The sequence below is a fragment of the Hemiscyllium ocellatum genome, chromosome 36, assembly GCF_020745735.1.
Source record: "Hemiscyllium ocellatum isolate sHemOce1 chromosome 36, sHemOce1.pat.X.cur, whole genome shotgun sequence".
Lineage (NCBI taxonomy): Eukaryota > Metazoa > Chordata > Chondrichthyes > Orectolobiformes > Hemiscylliidae > Hemiscyllium > Hemiscyllium ocellatum.
In genome coordinates, this window is record NC_083436.1 from 6,690,434 (window position 1) to 6,712,352 (window position 21,919).

General features: G+C 42.1%; 2 protein-coding genes across 2 annotated transcripts in view; one reads left to right on the forward strand and one right to left on the reverse strand.

The window, feature by feature from the left end:
- The window catches only part of LOC132833387 (protein regulator of cytokinesis 1-like), a 40,522-nt gene extending 33,424 nt beyond the window's left edge, over window positions 1-7,098 (reverse strand). The window contains exons 1-2 of the mRNA XM_060851621.1: window positions 7,020-7,098; window positions 6,639-6,771 (exon numbers count right to left, since the gene is read on the reverse strand). Of these exons, the coding sequence (XP_060707604.1) occupies window positions 6,639-6,771; window positions 7,020-7,033 (147 nt within the window). The 5' untranslated portion in view covers window positions 7,034-7,098. The remainder of the gene's footprint in view (window positions 1-6,638; window positions 6,772-7,019) is intronic.
- A 144-nt stretch (window positions 7,099-7,242) lies between these two features.
- The window catches only part of idua (alpha-L-iduronidase), a 269,569-nt gene continuing 254,892 nt past the window's right edge, over window positions 7,243-21,919 (forward strand). Inside the window, exons 1-2 of the mRNA XM_060851644.1 lie at window positions 7,243-7,786; window positions 21,682-21,822. Of these exons, the coding sequence (XP_060707627.1) occupies window positions 7,638-7,786; window positions 21,682-21,822 (290 nt within the window). The 5' untranslated portion in view covers window positions 7,243-7,637. The remainder of the gene's footprint in view (window positions 7,787-21,681; window positions 21,823-21,919) is intronic.

Consider the following 21,919-nt stretch of genomic DNA (forward strand, 5'->3'; position numbering starts at 1 on the left):
TTCGGCCCTCTATGTTGTGCCGATCCAAGCCCACCAAACCAACACTAGCCCACTATCCTCCATATGCCTATCCAATACCTGTTTAAATGCCCATAAAAGAGGGAGAGTCCACCACTGCTACTGGCAGGGCATTCCGTGAACTCACTGAGTAAAAAGTCTATCCCTAACATCTGTCCTATACCTACCACCTCTTAATTTAAAGCTATGCCCCCTTGTAATAGCTGACTCCATACGTGGAAAAAGGCTCTCATGGTCAACCCTATCTAAACCCCTAATCATCTTGTACACCTCTATCAAGTCACCCCTAAGCCTTCTTTTCTCCAATGAAAACAGCCCCAAGTACCTCAGCCTTTCCTCATACGATCTTCCTACCATACCAGGCAACATCCTGGTAAACCTCCTCTGCACCCGTTCCAGTGCCTCCACATCCTTCCTATAGCATGGCGACCAAAACTGCACACAATGCTCCAGATGCGGCCGCACCAGAATCTTATACAACTGCAACATGACCTCAGGACTCCGGAACTCAATTCCTCTACCAATAAAAGCCAGTACGCCATATGCCTTCTTCACAGCACTATTTACCTGGGTGGCAACTTTCAGAGATCTGTGTACGTGGACACCAAGATCCCTCTGCTCATCTACACTACCTAGTATCCGACCATTAGCCCGTACTCCATCTTCTTGTTACTCTTACAAAAGTGAATCACTTCACACTTACCCACATTGAACTCCATTTGCCACCTTTCTGCCCAGCTCTGCAGCTTATCTATATCCCGCTGTAACCTGCCACATCCTTCCTCACTGTCAACAACTCCACCGACTTTCGTATTATCCGCAAACTTGCTCACCCAACCTTCTAGCCCCTCCTCCAGGTCATTTATGAAAGTGACAAACAGCAATGGTCCCAAAACAGATCCTTGCGGAACACCACTAGTAACTGCACTCCAAGATGAACCTTTACCATCTACTACTACCCTCTCTTCTTCCAGCCAGCCAATTCCTAATCCAAACCTCCAACTCCCCCTCAATGCCATACCTCCGTATTTTTTGCAGTAGCCTACCATGGGGAACCTTATCAAATGCCTTACTAAAATCCATATACACCACATCTACCGCTTTACCCTCACCCACCTCCTTAGTCACCTTCGCAAAGAACTCAATAAGGTTTGTGAGGCACGACCTGCCCTTCACAAAACCATGCTGACTATCCTTGATCATATTATTCCTATCCAGTTGTTCATAAGTCCTATCCCTTACAATTCTCTAAGACTTTGCCCACAACAGAAGAGAGACTCACCAGCCTACAGTTACTAGGGTTATCCCTACTCCCCTTTTTTTAGATTAGATTAGACTTAGTGTGGAAACAGGCCCTTCGGCCCAACAAGTCCACACCGACCCGCCGAAGCGCAACCCACCCATACCCCTACATTTACCCCTTACCTAACACTACGGGCAATTTAGCTTGGCCAATTCACCTGACCCGCACATCTTTGTGACTGTGGGAGGAAACCGGAGCACCCGGAGGAAACCCACGCAGACACGGGGAGAACGTGCAAACTCCACACAGTCAGTCGCCTGAGTCGGGAATTGAACCCGGGTCTACAGGCGCTGTGAGGCAGCAGTGCTAACCACTGTGCCACCGTGCCGCCCTTCTTGAACAAGGGAACCACAATTGCTATCCTCCAGTCTTCTGGCACTATTCCTGTAGACAGAGAACATAGAAATGAAGGCCAATGGCTCTGCAATCTCCTCCCTTGCTTCCCAGAGAATCGTGGGATAAATGCCATCAAGCCCAGGGGACTTATTTTCACCCTTTCCAGAATTTCCAACACCTCTTCCCTACATACCTCAAAGCCATCCATTCTAATTAACCGTGACTCAATATTCACATCGGCAATAATGTCCTGTTCCTGAGTGAATACTGATGAAAAAGTATTCAGTGTTTCCCCAATCTCTTCAGCCTCCACATGCAACTTCCCACTACTATCCTTGACTGGACCTTTTAGTACCAGAGTCATTCTTTTATTCCTGACCTGTAGAAAGCCTTTGGGTTTTCCCTAATCCTACCAACCAAGGACTTTTCATGTCCCCTCCTTGCTGCTCTTAGCTCTCCTTAGATCCTTCCTGGCGACCTTACTCATCTTTACATAGGCCGCCCTCTTCCCTTTAAGAAGAAATTCCAATTCGTAATTAAACCACGGTTCCCTCACAAGACCCTTTCCTCCCTGCCTGACAGGTACATACTTATCAAGGACACTCAGTAGTTGCTCCTTGAACAAGCTCCACATATCGATTGCGCCCTTCCCTTGAAGCCTACTTTTCCAATCCACACACCCTAAGGTCATGCCTCACCGCATCATAATTTCCCTGCCCCCAGCTTTAACTCTTGCCCTGCAGTGCACACTTATCTCTCTCCATCACTAGAGTAAAAGTCACTGAATTGTAGTCACTGTCCCCAGAGTACTCACCTACCTCCAATTCTAACACCTGTCCTGGTTCATTACCCAGAACGAAATCCAGTATGGCCTCACCTCTTGTTGGCCTGTCTACATTATTGTGTCAGGAAACCCTCCTGCACACATTGGACAAATACCAACCCATCTAACGTACTCGAGCCATAGCTTTCCCAGTCAATATCTGGAAAGTTAAAGTCCCCCATAACAACCACCCTATTATTTTTACTTCTCCTGAATCATCCTCGCAATCCTTTCTTCTACATCTCTAGGACTATTAGGAGACCTGTAGAAAACTCCTAACAGCATGACCTCAGCTTTCCTATTTCTAAGCTCAGCCCAAACTACCTCAGATGGCAAGTCTTCACACATCATCCTTTCCAACGCTGTAATACTATCATTGACAAGCAATGCCACACCTCCCCCTCTTTTACCCCCACCTCTGACCCTACTAAAACATTTAAACCCTGGAACCTGCAACAGCCAATCTTTTCCCTGTTCTACCCATGTCTCCGTAATAGCCACAACATCGAAATCCCAGTTACCAACCCACGCTGCAAGTTCTCCTACCTTATTTCATATACTTCTTGCATTGAAGTATACACACTTCAAGCCACCTTCCTCCGAGATTGATGTCATGTTCCTAACCTCCCTACACTCCAGGTCCTGCACCCTAAAGCTACAGTCTAGGTTCCCATGCCCCTGCAGAGTTAGTTTAAACTCCCCCCCCCCCCCCCCCCCCCAAAAGAGCACTAGCAAACCTACCCCCAAGTGTAGACCATCCTGTTTATAGGAGGTCCCACCATCTCCAGAAAGAACCCCAGTTATCCAGGTACCGGAATCCCTCCCTCCTGCACCATCCCTGTAGCCACGCATTTAACTGCTCTCTCTCCTTATTCCTCGACTCTCTATCACGTGGTACAGGTAACAAACCAAAGACAACTGTGTTTGTTCCAATTCTGAGTTTCCAACTTAGCTCCCTGAAAACCTGCCTAACATCCTCATCCCTCTTCCTATCTATGTCATTGGTGCCAATGTGGACCACGACTTCAGGCTGCTCCCCATCAAGGACCCGGAAAACACGATCAGAGACGTCACGGACCCTTGCACCTGGGAGGCAACAGACCAAACGTGAGTCTCTCTCACCCCCACAAAACTGCCTACCTGTGCCCCAAACTATCGAGTCCCCAATACCTATTGCTCTGCTCTTCTCCACCCTTTCCTTCTGAGCAAAGGGGTGGAATCTGATTCCCTTTCTAGTCACAGAAGTTTCCTGTTTTTAGGCATTTTTCATCACCCAGGCCTTCGATCAATAACGTAAGGCTAGCTTTGTGTAGTTGAGAGAAGATAAGACAGGACCTCCACCACTGGGGAGGATCTTGTATATCAAAATGAATGTTCTTCCTCATTTATTATATCCCTGTGAATGCTCCCTTTGATGTTGCCTAGGCAAGCGCTATGAAAGCTCGACATATGGCTTGGTTCTTTTATTTGGCATCACAGGCAGCCTCTTAAGCTTGCCAAATTGCAGCTCCCACAGGGGATTGGAGGGTATGGCTTTTGAAGACTTTAAGAAATATCAATTAAGTTCCCCATGATCCTATGTGGCTGATTAGGCTTGCCAGGACCCATGGTCAATTTGGCTGGACATCAACACCTCCCAGGCAAAATGCCCTCTCCTTGTCTTAACCCCAAATTAATGACTTATGGAACATTGCAGAAATCAGATTGCCCTTAACACCGTTAAAGCATGGAGAATGATGTGACAAAGCGAGGGCAATTTTCAAAAAAAAAAATTTCCTCTTTTACTCCCATAGTAGGAATGTTAGCATTTCAGTCAGGATTAATGAATTCTGGATTTAGGCTCTGGGCGTCTTTTTGAGTAGTTGAGCCAGAAATGTAAACTCTGGTTAGGGACTTCATACAGAAAAGACTACATTAATGGTTAGTCCCTACAAGTTGGAAGTGGAAAGGAGAGTACCTTGGTCCACAGTACTCTATGTCAGCACTCATTTGTTAGGAGTGTTTCAAAGGACATTGAGTGGTTGTGTGGAACCTAGACTCAGGAATTGGGTGTGGAGATCAAGTCAGAGGCATGGGAGGATATTTGGAAAAACGTAAGGAGGATTGATGTGCAACAGGATGCAGACAATGCAATTAAAAAAAAAAGGTACTCCATTGGGCTTATTTGGCACCGGAGCAGCTTGTGAAATTTAAGGACTGGAGCGTCCCCAGCGTGCCCCATGTATAAAAGTAAGAGTACCAATATCTATTTGAGTGTGGTCATTGGGTATTGAGGCACAGAAGCGAGTGTTTTGGGAACCAGAGGTCAAGATAGTTTGAGTTGGTTTGTTTCCCCCTCTTTCTTTCCAAATTGTGTGGAGTACAGTAGCAGCTGCTTACTGTTACTTTTATATTATGTTTTGTAGTAATTTTCTAAGTTTATAATTAGAATCTTTTCCTCAAAAATATTTACAAAAAACTTCATCAGCCAAAATGTTGGCTCATTCACTTAACCTATCCATTTAGAAATTTCTTATTTCATCATAACTTTTCCACCTACTTTAATGTCATCTGCAAATTGGAAACTCCAGAGGCAAGATAGTGACTCCCCTTGCCACGAAGATCACATTTGACCAAGTGCAGCATTGAAGAGCTGAGCAAAATTACAGCCAATGGGAATCAAATGTGAAAATTTGTTGATGCAATAAGACCCAGATGAGAAACTTCATGAGAGATGTTAGTGTGGATTCTCCTACTGCAGGAAGTATATCCAAGCTTAGGTTGACAGTAACATTTATGTCACAAATGCTAGGCAATGACCATCTCCAACACGAGTTTCAGGTATCGCTCACTCACTCTGAACATCACTATCACCCTGGAGTGTTACCATTGACCAGAAAGTAGACTGGCCTAGTCTCACACATACACTAACAACTGACCTGTTGTAGCAATCTTACAATGTGCAATTTATCATGACTCCCAAAACTTGTCCACCATCCACAATCATGTATGATGCTTGTTAACTAGCCAGAATAGACAAGTCCAAAAAAAACTTAAAGATGAAGCAAATGCACAATGTAAGTTCATTTTCACCACTGCCCACAGTAACAGCAGTGCCTCAGCTATAAGATGCACTGAAAGGCTCTTGAGACAGCATCTACCAAACCCAAGCCACTATCATCTATAGTGGAAGGGTGGCAGGTAATGACATGCTCACACAGGTTCTCCTTCCAAGTCAGCCACCATCCTAACTTGAACTATATTGCCATTCCTTCACTGTCAAAATTCTGAATCTTCCTCCATAAAAGCACTTTGGTGTAGGTACAACCCATAACAAACCTAGAGGCAACTCAGCAGTTCCAAAGCAACTAGTTTGGAGCAAAAAAATGCAAGTAGCACTAAAAGGCCCACTTGCCAAGATTTCAGATCAGATATACTACTTATATTAAATTTTAGCTATATATTGAATTTAAAAATTTTCACATCTCTAGTATCACCTTGCATATTTATTTAAAGTCTTCAAAATATCTAAAAGGTAACAATAGTGAGTATTCATGAACTACAAAGGCTGAAAGTAAAGCATATTGTCCCCCATTGCACTAAGTTCCCAATTTAACACTCAGACCTGGCCATCGCCAGTATGGTCCCACTCTCTCATCTCATCCAAAGTATGATTACAGATCTTAGAAACATTAGATAACATTGACAAACTATCATACTGCTCTAACCTGTTCTGCAACAAGTCATTGAGCAGCAAAGGCAGACAAGAAAACCACAGCAAACTAACAGCAAAATTGATTTCTAGTTGTATACATTACTATTAGCATTACTAGCTTGCCATTAGATACTTTTCAGCAGCGTGGGGGGGAAAAAAAAAAAATCAATAATAATTTCTACCATTATTAACCCTATTATAAAGGCTCAATGACATTATTTATAGTTAGGCTATTACTACCCTGATTCAAAAGAAGCCCATTTATTCCCAGTCGTCATTTCAAAATAACTTTTTCCCCCCCCAGACTAAGGGTCAAATTATTCTCAAATTACACTAATTGTTCTATCTTATAAACTGACCTCCACATCAAAAAAAAATATGGCAAGTTAAACAGCTATTCGTGTAACTCCATAAACAACTCTTCAAACGTTACTTAACGTAATCATTTAGATATTTAGAAGTACCTCTATACACTTCTTTGCTGAGGCCATTCGCTCAACCCGCTTGTCTTCCGGAATACCAACAACGTCCCAAATATGTTGGAGTTTCGCCAACTTCGTATTCAGAAGATGATCCATTGATGAAGCTAGAACCTCACTGGAATAAAAGTTTGCACAAACATGCAAATAAGCGATCAAAAGAATCTTAAACCATAGATGCATTCAAGAGCAATGGCAGGTCTAGCTCAAAAACACCTGGACACCAGCTGTTAAGAACTTCCACACGTTTTATAACATCACACTTTCAAGATAAATGAAGCGTATCGATTAGCGATAAATAAAACATATGCAACCTGGAAGGAATTAGCAAGTTTAACCAAAGAAATTAAAGCAACTCTACTTTACCTTTTCCTTGCCATGACCAAAGGAAGAACACCAGAGATAACAAACTAAACAACTCCCAGCTGCTTGGAGCAGCTCCGGCAACAGCGTCAGATTTGAATCCAACCGTCACCGCGCGAGCACGATCAACATTGGTCTTCCTCAGCCAATAGGAGTAGGGACGTAAAAATGGTAGCCAATTAAAACCAGACTTCCGGTCTCGAGGCGGGCTCTCCTGTCACGTGAGGGTGTTGGTTTCTTTGACAGTACCTAAAGTGAATTCTTCCCGTCGCGTGGAGCATGCAACTTCTTTGAAAGGCATGATTATAAAACAACCGTGAAAGCTACTTTAAATATTTCAAAACGTTTATAAGATTGTAGTCGCTTTTTGGTATAAAAACAGGGTTGACATAGTTCGTTAGTGAGAGGAAGCCTCTTTCCACTGCAGAGATCGAGGAGGGGCAGCAACTAAATAAACAAGTGAAGGACTTCTTTACAGCAAAATCTGTCGATGTTATTGTCAACTGCAATGTTTGGATTGAGCTAGAACTGTAAAACTCAAGAGTGCGTTCAAAACAATATCTGAGACATTCCTTCGTCTGTGGTTAGTGCGAAGACTACTATTGCTTTTGTACATTAATTATGAATCGTCTGATTGTTGCTCTGTACTGCATAACGCTAAGTTATGCCTCCACGCATCCACAACATGGACCTCAGTTTTTTTCAATTACAGTGGATGCATCTAAAGCTCAAAGACAGTTGAGACATTTCTGGAGGAGTACTGGATTTTGGTAGGTTTCTTTAAAAAAATGCTATAAAAACATGTAGGATTGTCACCTTCAGTACTTGGTGTATGAGACCCTTAAGCGGTAGTGAAAGAATGCATGTCTATTTGATCAAATTCGAACTAACAATTTTGGTGAATGTATTTGCTTTTCCAGAATTCTTTTGAATCTGAAATAGTCTCAGTAGATGGAAAGAAGTGCTACTCAAGAAATGAGGGAGAGAGAAAAGATAAAACATACAAATTAGGAGCAGGAGAAGGCTGATCATGACTCGTGATCTCTACTTCATTGTTAGTCAAGAATCTTTCAAAATGGATCTTTAAAAGATTCAGTAACCCTCCCTCCACTTCTCTCCAGAACACAGAAAAGAACTCTGATCTTCACCATTGGTTTAACTTTAATTTTGGATCTTTTATCCTGCAGTTTTAGTCTTTCCCCATGAGAACAACAAGCTAGCTAAATTGACATTGGTAGTATGAAAAATATCAGAACCTAATTGGGGATGTAATTATGCATGTGTTAGTAGGATACATGAAAACGTTAAAATGTTAGTGAGAAATTTATCAATGTCCTCCATCTCCTTTGCCTCAAGATGTTGTTGCTGATCCTCATGGTAAAATGATAGAATCCTTTGATGCCAAGCAGGGCTGTGTCAACACCCCATCCTTTTCTCCATTTTCATTCCCAGCATTCTTCACCTTATTTAGAACCAGCTTCCAGTGGTGTGGAGAAGGTCTATAGGATGAATGGAAAACTTTTAAAACTCTTACGTTTTTAACCTGCTTGGCAGCATGGTGAAACAGTGGTTAGCACTGCTGCCTCACAGCACCAGGGACCTGTTTGATTCTAGCCTTGGGTGACTGACTGCTTGTTTGTGTGGACTTTATATGATTTCCTTGTCTATGTGGCTTTCTGCTGGATGCTCTGGTTTCCTCCTACAGTCCAAACATTTGCCAGTTGTGTGGATTGGCGGTGCTAAATTGCCCTGTAGTGCTCAGGTTTTGAAGGCTAGCCATGGTAAATGCAGAACTATTGCAAATATGTATAAGATATGAGCAGGTAGGGAAAGAGTTAAAGTTTGAGTTTTGTGAAACAAGAGGTTTAGCTGAGCATGACTCAGCTCAGATCAGAACTTGCAGTTAACAATGGGGTGCTTGAGGTAATGGTAATTGCTTAAAAAAGTGGAAAAGCGTTCATTATGTAAAGCCATTTAACAATATTGAAGCTTTCAGCACATAGAGTCAGTTAACAAGGTGAAAAGTATTCATTGTGTAACAGCAGATGGTTTAATCTTTACTGTTGACACCCACTGATTGTAATGGTCACCCAATCAATATGTATATTGCCTTATCTGGATGCTTCTCCCTGTAAAGTGACTGTATAATTCACTAAGAAACTGCTGTTCAAGAGAGAAGACCGAGAACTCCTGTCTCTGTGCACATGAGCGATCGTTCTCTCTCCCTCCAGGGCCCAAAATAAAGATAAAGGAGGTAAAATTATGGGGTATCTCTGAGTGTTTTGCTTCGACTGAGGGGGAGGGGGAAGCAGGAAGGCAATATTGGCTTAGCCGGCATGATCCAAATGAATAGTTATGATCGGATGGTGTCAGCGATTGCCTGGAACATCGGTACCTTGAGATGGACGGACCCACAAAGTACGATGTTAAATCTTGATCCCTCACTATTCTTGTGTCTCTGAGATGGTCCCCTCGCTTGATGGCTTTCTATTCTACAGATTCCTCGAATGCTAATTAGTTCAGTTGAGACACAGTTTAGCAAACCCATTGACAAATAGGGGTTCCAGACCACCATGCTGTATTGGGGTTAGAGTCCCCTGGGTGAGTTAATTCGAGGCTTGAGTCCTCTGTGCTGTACTGAGGTTCGAGTCACCTGGGTTTTATTGAGATTCCAAGTTCTCCACACAGTGTTGGCGTTCAAGTTCCCAGTGCACACTCAAATAGGGATGAGAGTCCCCAACGCACTGACAAACAAGGATTGGAGTACCCAACGTATTGACAAACAGGGGTTTGAGTTCTGTGTTTAATTGAGGTTCAAGCCCCCATGAGGAGTAAAGTGAGAAAGAGGTTAAAGTCTCCTAGTGGTGAAATTTGAGGCTCTGCAAGTCTTTGTTCTGGGGAAAGAGAGTGGCTTGGACTGTGGTGCCATGTGGTCCGCTGCAAGGGCTTTCTCTTGTTATCTATGTAATTTCAGTGAGAAGATGCCAAAAAAAAAATTAAAAATGAGTTACGCTGAAATTAAGGTTGTATCAATACTCGGGTTGAAGGAAAGTTTCAATGTAAATTGGTTTGTTAAAATACTGGTTCAGAAAATCCTTTTAAAGTAACTGTTTTGCCTTGTTTCAATCAATCTCAATTCAGTATGTTTTGTGAGCTATGTAATGGGGCAGATTTTGTTTTTACATTGAAATTGTACAACATTTATGGTCCTTTTTAAAACTATCAAGCTTGTAACCTTAAAACAAATTGATTGAGTGCCTTGAGCACCTGATTTGTTTCAAATTCTACAAAACAAATTGGGTCAGTGGTCATGCTTTAGCCAGATGAGTGTATTGTATTAAAATGTCTTTGCTGTTGCTGCTGAGTGTTTAATGCAGTGTGTTTGTTTAAGATTTCGTGGAAAATGTTAGAACGTGAAGTGTAGCTGTTTAAATTCTTTCAATTATTGTTAAGACTTCATTGGCCCTCCTCAAATCACAAATTCAAAGAGTCGTACCAAAGTTGCCACTGTAATTCCGATTGTTTTATTTGGGAAGTTTCATTTGGACAACATATTTTAAAATATTCAGCATTTCTTTCCTATGAATATTTGAGATTTAAATCTGAACTGAAGCTGCCGCTTCGATTGCTAAAACACAGGAAAGATTTTGTTGTTTTCTTTCTGTTCCAGACTTTTGAAATACTTTTCCTGATAGCTTTTACATTAGCCAAGTATCAATTTGTTAAAGGAAAATGATTTTTGAATAACCTGAGTGTGGTCCCCTGAGGTTTTGATTTTAGGACCATTGATTGTTGTGTGTAATTGATTGAATTGTTTAGACAGTACAATTTAGAAGTTTATGGGTTGTATAAAACTTGATAATGTCATAAATAGTAAACAGAATAACAGACTTAAAGAATTCAAATAATGTCGAAATAGGCAGACATAATTTAGTGTCGTTAAATGTGTGGCTGTCTTCATGCTGATAACCACCCCGGCAAGGAAAGAATGAGAGAGGAAATGCAAAGATACATTCAGCAGATGACATCATCTCTATAGTTTCTCCATTCGTAGATAAAGCACACCTTTGGACCATGGCCTGCCCCTCCACAACCTGATCCAACCGATTCAATCAGCTCCCCTGTCATGAACATGTAAAGTGAAGAAGTTAACAACAGTGAAGAGGAGGTCTATATGCTTTCTTTCAGTGACCTTCCTATGGACATTAAACCACGTGAGCTTTACCTTGTCTTGCAATCATTTAAGGGATATGAAGGTTCCCTGATCAAGCTGACATCACACAGCCAGTTGGCTTTGTTACATTTAAAAGCAGAACGGGAGCAGAAGAAGCAAAGAATGCTGCATTCACCTAGCCTGCAGTTGCAGCTGTTGCACTGCATGCTCAGATGCACTGGTACCCTCCATCTGAAGCATCTGTGCAAGGATGGAAGTCCAGTCAGCTTTCTTAAACATATAGCTGCCCTTTTCCAAGAAATCAGATTTCTTCGAGGAGTGGTACAAGAACAGACTGAATTTTGTTTTCAGGTTGGACTTCACTAAAGGAGATTTTGGAGAACTGACTCGTTTCCACTTGACCTGGAGGGGATGGAGTGGTCACTAAGGACTGTGGATTTAAGAACTTTACTGGTGAAATTTTTTTCCACGCGGGAGGATTCTTCAAATTCTATTTACTGTAATGGACTAGGAATCTTTGTTTTCATCACTGCGTGTTGTGTATCAAAACCTTGCTTAAATACTGGCTGTCACAGTCTTATGAAAGCTGATAATGCCATCGGTCGTCATGAAATGATAAAAGGAGGGAATGAAAATGTGTATAGGGAACGAGAATGTGTATAGGCTATGAGCAGGTAGGGAGAGAGTTAAGGTTTGAGTTTCGTGAAACAAGAGGTTCCGCTGAGCATGATTTAGATCAGACAAGAACTTGTGTTAACAGTGGGGTGCTGGAGGCAAGGGTAATGGGTTAACAAGGTGGAAAAGTATTCATTATGTAGAGCCATTCAACAATATTAAAAGCATTCAGTATGTAAGGTCAGTTAACAAGGTGAAAAGCCTTCATTATGTGAAGCCAGTTATTCATTGTGTAACAGCAGATGGCTTAATCTTTACTATTGACACTTGCTGATTGTAATGGTCACCCAATCCAGCCTTAGTTGGATGCTCCTACATGTAAAATGACTATATAGTTCATTAAGAAAATGCTGAATGGTCTCTACCTGCACTCTAGGGTTTCTGTGATGCTATAATTTTTACGATTCCACTGATTTGAAATCCAGGAAGAAAATTACACTACATTGCTTGTGGACTTTCGATACCAGACAACAACAGAACGTCTGCATCCTTGAAAGAGAATCCTCAAGCCTCATTTAACACTTCTGCAGAAGCCTACTGAAGAATTAGCCTCAGCCGAATCTCATGAAGACTTGAAACCTTTACAAACCTGTCCAGGTTAAGTTCCAGTCTATCCCTCCATTAAGATCTATGGAGCAATCCTTCCAAAATGGAGCGTATCTGAGAAACTACCGAAGGCTGACATTGATGTCGAGATTTAACGTCGCATCTCATTCATGAGCGCATCTTTGGATGCCTAAGGATGAGAGTTCTCTACCATGATGTCTGTGCTGATTCTAAGATCCTTGTGCACAAGGCAGTCCTGTTTCTGACCCTTCTGTACAGCTCTGAAATGTGGGATGTGTAATAGGTGCCACCTCAAGGCCCTTGCGTTATGAGTAGTTAAGTGTTTTTGATCTGGTGAAAGAACCTGGGGTTGGGAGGGGATGCTTGTGGTCTAAAATTATTAAATTCAATGTGTCCTGAAGGCTGTAAGGCTCAGAGAAGAAGTTGAGGTATTGTTAGTCCAGTTTGCTTTGCACTTTGGTGCACTGCTGTACACCTGAGACAAATGTTGGCATGCAAACATGGTCGAGAGTGTGATGCTGTAAAAGCACAGCAGGTCAGGTAGTACCTGAGGAGCAGAAGAATTGGCATTTTGGGCATATTCCCTTCATTGGGAATGATGGGTTTATGCCCGTAACATTGATTTTCGTGCCCCTCGGATGCTGCCTGACTGGCTGTGCTTTTCAGTACCACATTCTCTCGACTCTGATCTCCAGCATCTGCAGTCCTGACTTCCTTCTGGCATGGGAACATGTCAATGTATAGTAGGCAACTGCAAGCGTAAGTGTTCTGAAAACGGTCACCCTGTCTTCCCACTGTAGAAGAGACTGCATTGTGAGCAGCAAATACTTCAGGCTAGATTGAGTGAAATGCAGGTAAATTACTGGTTAATGTGGAAGGCATGTATGGGGCTTTGGATAGAGTGGAGATACATGGCCTCATGTTGCACCCTTTGCAACTGCATGGAAGATGCAGGGGTGTGTGGAGGTGCATTGGAAAGGGAGGAGGAGTGAACCAGGGTGTTCCAGAGCAACAATCTCTGGTGGAATGCTAACAAAGGAGGGAATTGTGTCTGGTGGTGGCATCCAGCTGACAATTGTAGAAATGGCAGCTTATGTTCTTTTGGATGTGGAGGCTGGTGGGAGGTGGAAAGGGTGAAGACCAGGTGCACCACATTGTTGTGGAAGGGAATTGAGGGCAGATGTAAGGAAAATGAGTCAGACACAGCTAAGGGCACTGTGGACGATGTTAGCAGGCAATCCTTACTGGAGGAAAAAGATGGACGTTTCTGAGGAACCCTATGGGAGGTGATTTGATCAGAACAGATATGACAGAGAAACTGGGAGAATGGAATGGATTTGACTTTAAAGATTGACGTCTAGTCTGTAATTTAGTGAGAAAAGATCTGTACAAGCGGCAGGGCAGTTTAATTCTGTCACTCTACAGCTATTTTAGCATTCCAAGTAGATGAGTTTGAGATTGAGAAAAGGTTTTTGTCTTTCTTAAAATTCTGTGATTTAGCTTGTGTCTGTCTGTATCTTGAAGAGACCGTAATGGAGAGAAAATCTCATCTGATGAATGTGTAGGAAATCACAAAGAAAATACATATGACCTTATTAGTTGAATAAGACATTAGCATGAATATAGGCATGATATTTTATTGAGTTTGAGTGTCTGCTAAGGGTGTTGCCAAGAAGAACAAGGTGACAGGAGTTGGGAAGTACAGATTGGGAGCAATTGTTCCACAGACATGTGGAGACTGTGTTTAAGAAGCAGTTGTGAGTGATACATAAATTTATTCCTCTGAGACAGGCAAAAAGAGGTGAGATTAAGGAGCCTTGAATGAGGAGAACAGAGGAGATTCTCGTCAAAGGAAAAAGGCAGCTTACGCAAGGTGGAGGAAGCAAGGATCTATTACAGCTTTAGAGGATTTCAGGCTTGCCAGGAAGGAGCTCAAAAATGGACTGAGGAGAGCCAGGAGGGGCATGAGAAAGGCTTGGCTGGAAGGATTTGGGAGAACCCAAAGGCATTTTACTCATACATGAGGAATGAAAGAATCTTCATGGAGAAGGTGGGGCTGATCAGGGATAGCGTAGAAAACTTGTGCATGGAGTCTGAACAGATCGGGGAAGCCCTAAATTTGTTTTTTTGCTTAAGTTTTCACTAAGGAAAGGGACCTTGTTGTGAATGAGAACTTTGAGGAGTGGGGAAATAGGCTTGAACAGATCGAGATTGAGGAAGTTGATGTGCAGGAAACTTTGGCATAATTTAAGATTGGTAAATCACCAGGGCCAGACCAGATTTAATCCAAGTTGCTAAGCCGCTGGCAAAGATCTTTGCTTCCTCACTCTCCACAGGAGTCGTACCGGAGGTTTGGAGCGAGGCAAAGGTCGTTCCTCTTTTCAAGAAGGGGAATAGGGAAAACCTAGGCAACTACATCTTACATCTGTGGTCAGCAAGGTTTTGAAAAGAATTCTGAGGGTTACGATTTATGACTGTTTGGAAAAGCATACCGTGATTAGAGGTAGTCAGCATGGCTTTGTGAGGAGCAGGTCATGCCTCACAGATCTTAATTCTTTGAGGGGGTGATGAGAAAGGTTGAGCAGTGGATGTGGTGTGCATGGACTTCAGCAAGGCATTTGATAAGGTTCCCCACGGTTGGCTCATTCAGAAGGTCAGGAGGTATGGAATACAGGGTGACTTGGCTGTCTGGATTCAGAACTGGTTGGCTGACAGAAGGCAGAGAGTGGTTGTAGATGAAAAGCATTCAGCCTGGAGGTCAGTGGTGAGTGGAGTCCTGCAGGGCTCTGTTCTTAGGCCTCTGCCCCTTATAGTTTTTTTAAAATGACTTGGATGAGGAAGTTGAGGGGTGGGTTAGAATGTTTGCCGATGACTCAAAGGAGATGCTGTAGGTAGTATTGAGGGCAATTGCAGGCTGCAGTGTGACATTGACTGTATGCAGAGCTGGGCTGAGAAATGGCATATGGAGTTCAACTGGATAAATGTGAAGTGATGCATTTTTGGAAGGTCGAACTTGAATGCTGAATATAGCATTAAAGACTGGATTCTTGGCAGTGTGGAGGAACAGCAGAATCTTGATGTTCAAGTGCATAGAGGCTGCAAAGTTGCATCCAAGTGGATAGGGTTATTAAGAAAGCAAATGGTGTTTTGGCTTTCATTAACATGAGGATTGAGTTTAAGAGCTGTGAGGTTTTGCTGCAGCCCTACAAAACCCTGGGGAGACCACACTTGGAATATTGTCCAGTTCTGGTCACCTTGTTGTAGGAAAGGTGTGGAGACTTTAGAGACGGTGCAAAGCAGGTTTACCAGGATGCTGCCTGGATTGGAGGGCTTGTCTTATGAGGAGAAGTTGATTGAGCTCTGATTTTTCTCTCTGGAGAGAAGATGGAAGAGAGGTGACCTGATCGAGATATACAAGGTAATGAGAGGCATGGGTAGAGTTGGTAGCCAGAGACTTTTCTACAGGGCAGGATTGATTGCCACGAGGTGTCATAATTTTAAGGTGTTAGGAGGAAGATATAGAGGAGACGTCAGAGGTAGGTTCTTTATGCAGAGAGTTGTGTGTGCATGGAATGCGTTGCCAAAAGTAGTGGTGGAAGCAGTCATAGGGACGTTTTAGCGACTGCTGGGCACGTATATGTACAGCAGTGAATTGAAGAGAGCGTAGGTTAGGTTATTTTATTTTAGATGAGGATTAATCCTCAGCACAACATAGTGGCTGAAGGCCTGTACTGTGCTGTACCTTTCTATGTGAAAGAGCCAGAGAGTTGCACAGCCTGGAAACAGACCCTTTGGTGTAACTCGTCCAGACTGACCAGATATCTTAAATTTAATCTAGTCCCATTTGCCAGCATTTGGCCTCAATCCTTCTAAACCCTTCCTGTCTACTTGCATATTCAGATGCTTATTAACTGTTGTAATTCTGCCAGCCTCTTCCACTTCTGGCAGCTTGTTCTCTACACCCACCATCCTCTCCATGGAAAAAGTTGTCCCTTGGGTCCCTTTTAAATCTTTCCCCTCTCACCTTGAAGCCCTTTCTTATTGGACTCCCCTACCTAGAGAAAAGACCTTGACTACTTCCCCTATCCATGCCTCACATTTTTATACACGTCTTTCAGGTCACCCCTCAGACTCCGATGTTCCAGGGAAAATAGCCCTAGCCTACTTAACCTCTCCCAATAGCTCAAGCCCTCCAACCCCAGCAACATCCTTGTAAAATTTTCTGAACTCTTTCAAGTTTAACAACCTCTCTCCTATAGCAGGGAGACCGGAATTGAATGCAGTATGCCTAGGCTACTTTTGGCAATGTCCTATACAGCCGCAACATGAAATCCCAATTCCGATACCAAATGCACTGACCAATAAAGGCAAGGGTACCAAACACCTTCTGCACTACCCTGTCTATATGTGACTCCACCTTCAAGAAACAATGACTCTGCACCCCAAGATCTCTTTGCTCGGCAACATTCTCCAGGACTTTACCATTAAATGTATGAGTCCTGCCCTGATTTGCCTTTGTGAAATGCAACATCTCACGTTTAGCTTGTTGTACCAAAGCTGCAAATAACTACTTGTACCTTCTCACCAGTTTTAAAGCAGTGCCTATTTTTCTTATTTTTTGTTCATATTTCATCTATTTAATCTTTTGGATGTGGGCATCGCTGCTTGGCCAGCATTTATTGCTTGTCCCTAGTTGCCCTTGAGAAGATGGTGGTGAGCTGCCTTCTTGAACCATTGCAGTCCACCTGCTGTGGGATGACCCACAATGCCATTAGGGAGGGAATTCCAGGATTTTGACCCAGTGACAGTGATGGAATAGCAATATATTTCCAAGTCAGGATGGTGAGTGATTTGGAGGGGAACTTGAAGATGGTGATGTTCCCATGAATCTGCTGTCCTTGTCCCTCTAAATAGAAGTGGTTGTGCATTTGGTAGATGCTGTCTGAGGAACTTTAAATTTTTACAGTGCATCTTGTAGATAGTTTAGTACACATTGCTGCTACTCAGTGATGGAGGGGTGAATGCTTGTGAATGTGGTGCCAATCAAACAAGCTGCTTTGTCCTGGTGTCCAGCTTCTTGAGTGTTGGGTCTTCACTCATCCAGGCAAGTGGGGAGTATTCCGTCGTGGTCCTGACCAGTAAAGGAAAGCATACCAAACGCCTTCTTCACTATCCTATCTACCTGCAACTCCACTTTCAAGGACTCTTTGTTCAGCAATACTCCCAAGGACCTTTCAAAGTAGAATATCTGGCACACCAAAACCCTTCCACATGTGCAAAATGCACATCTGTAGGACTCCGCAGTAACATCATTCCATTCTGAATACTAACATTTAACGTGCCTATGGGCGGCACGGTGGCACAGTGGTTAGCACTGCTGCCTCACAGCGCCTGAGACCCGGGTTCAATTCCCGCCTCAGGCGGGACTGTGTGGAGTTTGCACGTTCTCCCCGTGTCTGCGTGGGTTTCCTCCGGGTGCTCCGGTTTCCTCCCACAGTCCAAAGACGTGCGGGTCAGGTGAATTGGCCATGCTAAATTGCCCGTAGTGTTAGGTAAGGGGTAAATGTAGAGGTATGGGTGGGTTGCGCTTCGGCGGGTCGGTGTGGACTTGTTGGGCCGAAGGGCCTGTTTCCACACTGTAAGTAATCTAATCTAATCTAATCTAATTTGGGCACTGCCGTATTTATTTACTGGAAAAAGTGGGATGTGCAGAACTTTCCATGTGTGCAATGTGAACCTTTTGTGTTTCAGGAGAGAGAGCCATCAGCATATGAGAGCTATTAGGCTAAGATAGTGTACTTTGTTATGAGCTTTGTTTTGGTCCAGTCAAGGGCTAATTTCTTATGTGGAATTGAAGAGATTGCAAGTGGCTGGTAAATCTGGTTCAGAGTGTGCAATGAACTGCAGTTACATGACAACTATAGATTGTCTATATCCAACAGTTTAGTTTTGGCATGGAGGTGAACAAAGATAAAGAATTTCCTATCTAGATGGTCTTTCGCTAGGACATTGCTGTATAAGTTGATTCTAAAGGGTTAATAGATTGCAGTAATCAGCATGCCATCTAATGATGTCATAAAGAATTGAAGTTGAGATAAATTGCTTATATTAATTAGATTGTAAACAGAATGGGGGTTACCACACAACATTGTTTGATGCCAGTCTAGATCTTGAAGGTATCTATTTCCAATCTCTCACTCAAATATGATTTATATCGTTGTGAATTGCAGCGATGTGATGAAGTTTCATGTCATTCAGTGTAGATTGTTGTTCTTGTTCTTGTTTTTTTTATTGGTTTGTCAACAAAGATCATGTCAGAGGGCTTCTATCGACATTGGCTGATGACATCCTCCTAAAAACAAAGGATGTATGAGTTTCAGGACATGCACATTGAGATTTTCTTTGCTGTGGACAAGAATGGAAAAACTTCCACTGTTTCTAGAGTTTATTCTATCTCCATTCTTGAAGTTTGGTTAGAATTGTTGCATTTCTGAAGTTGGCTAGGTACCTCCTTCATCCTGAGTAGGGAGAGAGTGCGTGAAGTCTTGGTGTGGGCAAAAGTACGCAGGTTTTGAAGACTTTTACTAAATGTGATAGATTTAACACAAAGAGCAAAATGACTTTTTTTACACACACAATGTTTCAAGATATAGTATCACAACCAGAATCAGTGGCTGAAATAAGGACCACGAAACAGGGCTTTAGAGAGAGTGTCAAAAAGATCTAGGCTCGAGGAATGAGTGACTTCACCTGTAAGATGCTGCAAAGTTACAAGCGTTTGTCTCAGCAGAGAAGGCTGACAGCAATTTTGGTAGAAGTTTGAAATAATTAAGGATTTAGTTAAACTAGATTGGAACTATTCACTTTTGCAGGGTTTGAGAACTAGAGTACTCCAATGTAAGATGATTGTCTTTTGCTTGTCTGCCAACATGAGAACTTTTTTTAAACTATTGTTTTGGATACCTGAAGAGAGTGGTGGAGGCAGATACAATTGTGGTTTTCAAAGTGAAATGGACAAGCATTGAAGATAAAAATGTGAACACTTACAAGAAATGAGCCTGGCAATGGGACTTGCTGAATTCCTCTTGTGGAGAGCATTTATTTGCAATTCACTTGATGAATCAAATAACTTTTGTTCTGCAATTTAATAATTTGATAAGTGAAGACTGTCCCATTGTGCTGAACAACAGAGGAACCATGTTGGAGGCATTGTGTTAATCGTGTTTAAATGGTGCAGAAACGTTGAAAGATAATACACTGTGCCAGAGAGGATTTCTTGATTGACAGCACAGTTGCCTGCAAGGCAACCAAAGTTCCTGCTGCTAGCAATTTGCTACAACAGTAGAAAGATGTCATTTTAGGCTCTCTATACTAATTCCTACCCTATTTCCTGCTTTCCTAGCTCCTAGTCTGCCTCCAATAGACCAGGAAAGCTTAGTCTTAAGGAAAGGAGGTTAGATTGAAGTGGAATTTGCAAAATGTTAAGGGAAGACAGAGGTTTAATGAAGAGAAGGATGATGACAGACATTTCGAAAAGGATATGGATTATACCAAAGAAAAGAGAGCTGCTTACAATATCAGCTGGCATGGGAATCTGGGAGAGGAATTGGGTAAATAGATGTTAAATCATTCTTTTGTTAGAATAGATTAGATTAGTTGTTTACAATCAAATCTTTAGAGTTTTTTCATTATTGTTAAAAGTACATTGGTAGCCTTGTGCGAATATATTGTGATTATGGGGGTGGTGTGGTGGCGGGGTTGGGGGTGGAAGGGTTTGGGGGCGGGTGGGGGTGTGGAGCTGGGTTTGGGGGCAGGTGGGTGGGGGCTCACGTGTGGTGTGCTGCTGCTTCGTCTCCTGAACGGGAGCAGACCTCACAGAAAACTCTGAGCCCCAGAGGAAATCAATTAACCGAATAATCAACTATCCAAGCAATACAGTGCCCATCCATCTCATTTGGACAATCGAAGTTCCTCTGTAATATCTGTAATATCTAAAACTCTCCAAGATATCTAGGCTTCTCTGGTCTCTTGTACAAACCCCATATTAATTGTTCCACAAAGACTGTGTCTTCAGTTGCCTCGGCTGGTGGCTTTGGAATACCTTCCAACCATCTCCTGACTCATCCTCAGTTCTTCCTTTTTAAGACAATCCTTACAAATAATCAAGCTTTTGGTTATCTTGACCAACAAGCTTTTGGTTATCTTGACTAAAATCTCCCCAAATGGCTTGCTGTCACACTTTGTTTTAAAGTTTCTGTGAAATTGTTTTGGATGTTTTATTAAATTTATTAAAACTATATGAATATATGTTTCTCTTATTGTAGAAACTCTATTTGCTTGGACATTTTTTTTTCCCTAGCTTTTTCTGATTTTTCCTCATTATTTTCTGTTTTTTTTATATTTTCCTTTTCCCTTTTAACAATTCTGCCATCCAATACCTGTTTTACATTAAATGCTATTCATTGCATTAAATATTAATATTTATTTTTCAATTTCTGAAATTCTTGAGTGCTTGGTTTGGGATTTAAATGACCATTGTAACACTGGGCACCTTGGCCATTCAGCCTCTGGAGAGTATTTCACAATTCAGATTGATCTTTATGTTGGTTTTCTCCCAACCTATTTCCTCAGTTCTTTATGCATCTATCAAAGTCAATTTTGAAATTTTTATTTGATGTAATTTGTGGCTTTTTGGAAGGGAAAATTCCAGATTCTCACCACTCTTTAGCTGAAGAGAGATTCCTACAACCACATCCAAATGACCTAGCTTTAAATATAGGGGTCATAGAGACCATTGCTGTTTGTTTGGAATCACCATATTACGTACCCTATTGTTTCATTTTAATAATCATAACCACCACATATGATCTCTTAAATGCTTATGCCTTGTCCAACCTGCCTTCATAATGTAACTCTTGTAGCCAGATATATTTCTGATGAATCCTGACTTGTGGTGTTGTGAACGTAGTACAGAGTCTTATTGTTTCTTGTGGTTCTGAGAATCCTCACATTTGGATATTCCTTATTCAACTAGATTCTATCTGTGCCTTTGTATTTGTTAAGTTTGAATAATAATCAAATTGGTCCAGCTTGTTTGTAACCTCTAATTATCTTCTTCCCACAATGGAAAATGTAACTTTTTGTTTTGCTTAAATTATTATTGTCTTTATTGTCGTGGTTACAATTGCTTTTATGTTTTTTATTGACAGCTTACTAACTTTTGTTCTTCTTTTTACATCTTTTTGACAGTCCTCCTTTGCCACACAACAAAGCAGATGTGTTTGACTTAAGCAGAGACCAACAACTGAACCTTGCATATATTGCATCGGTACCTCACAGTGGCATAGAACAAGTTCGAATTCACTGGCTTTTAGAACTAATCACAATTCAGTGAGTTGCATGATCGTGTTTTTTGTACAGAAAAGTAAGAAACGTTTCAAATGTTTAAATGATCTTTCTTCATCTCTATTCATGTATCTACTATTAT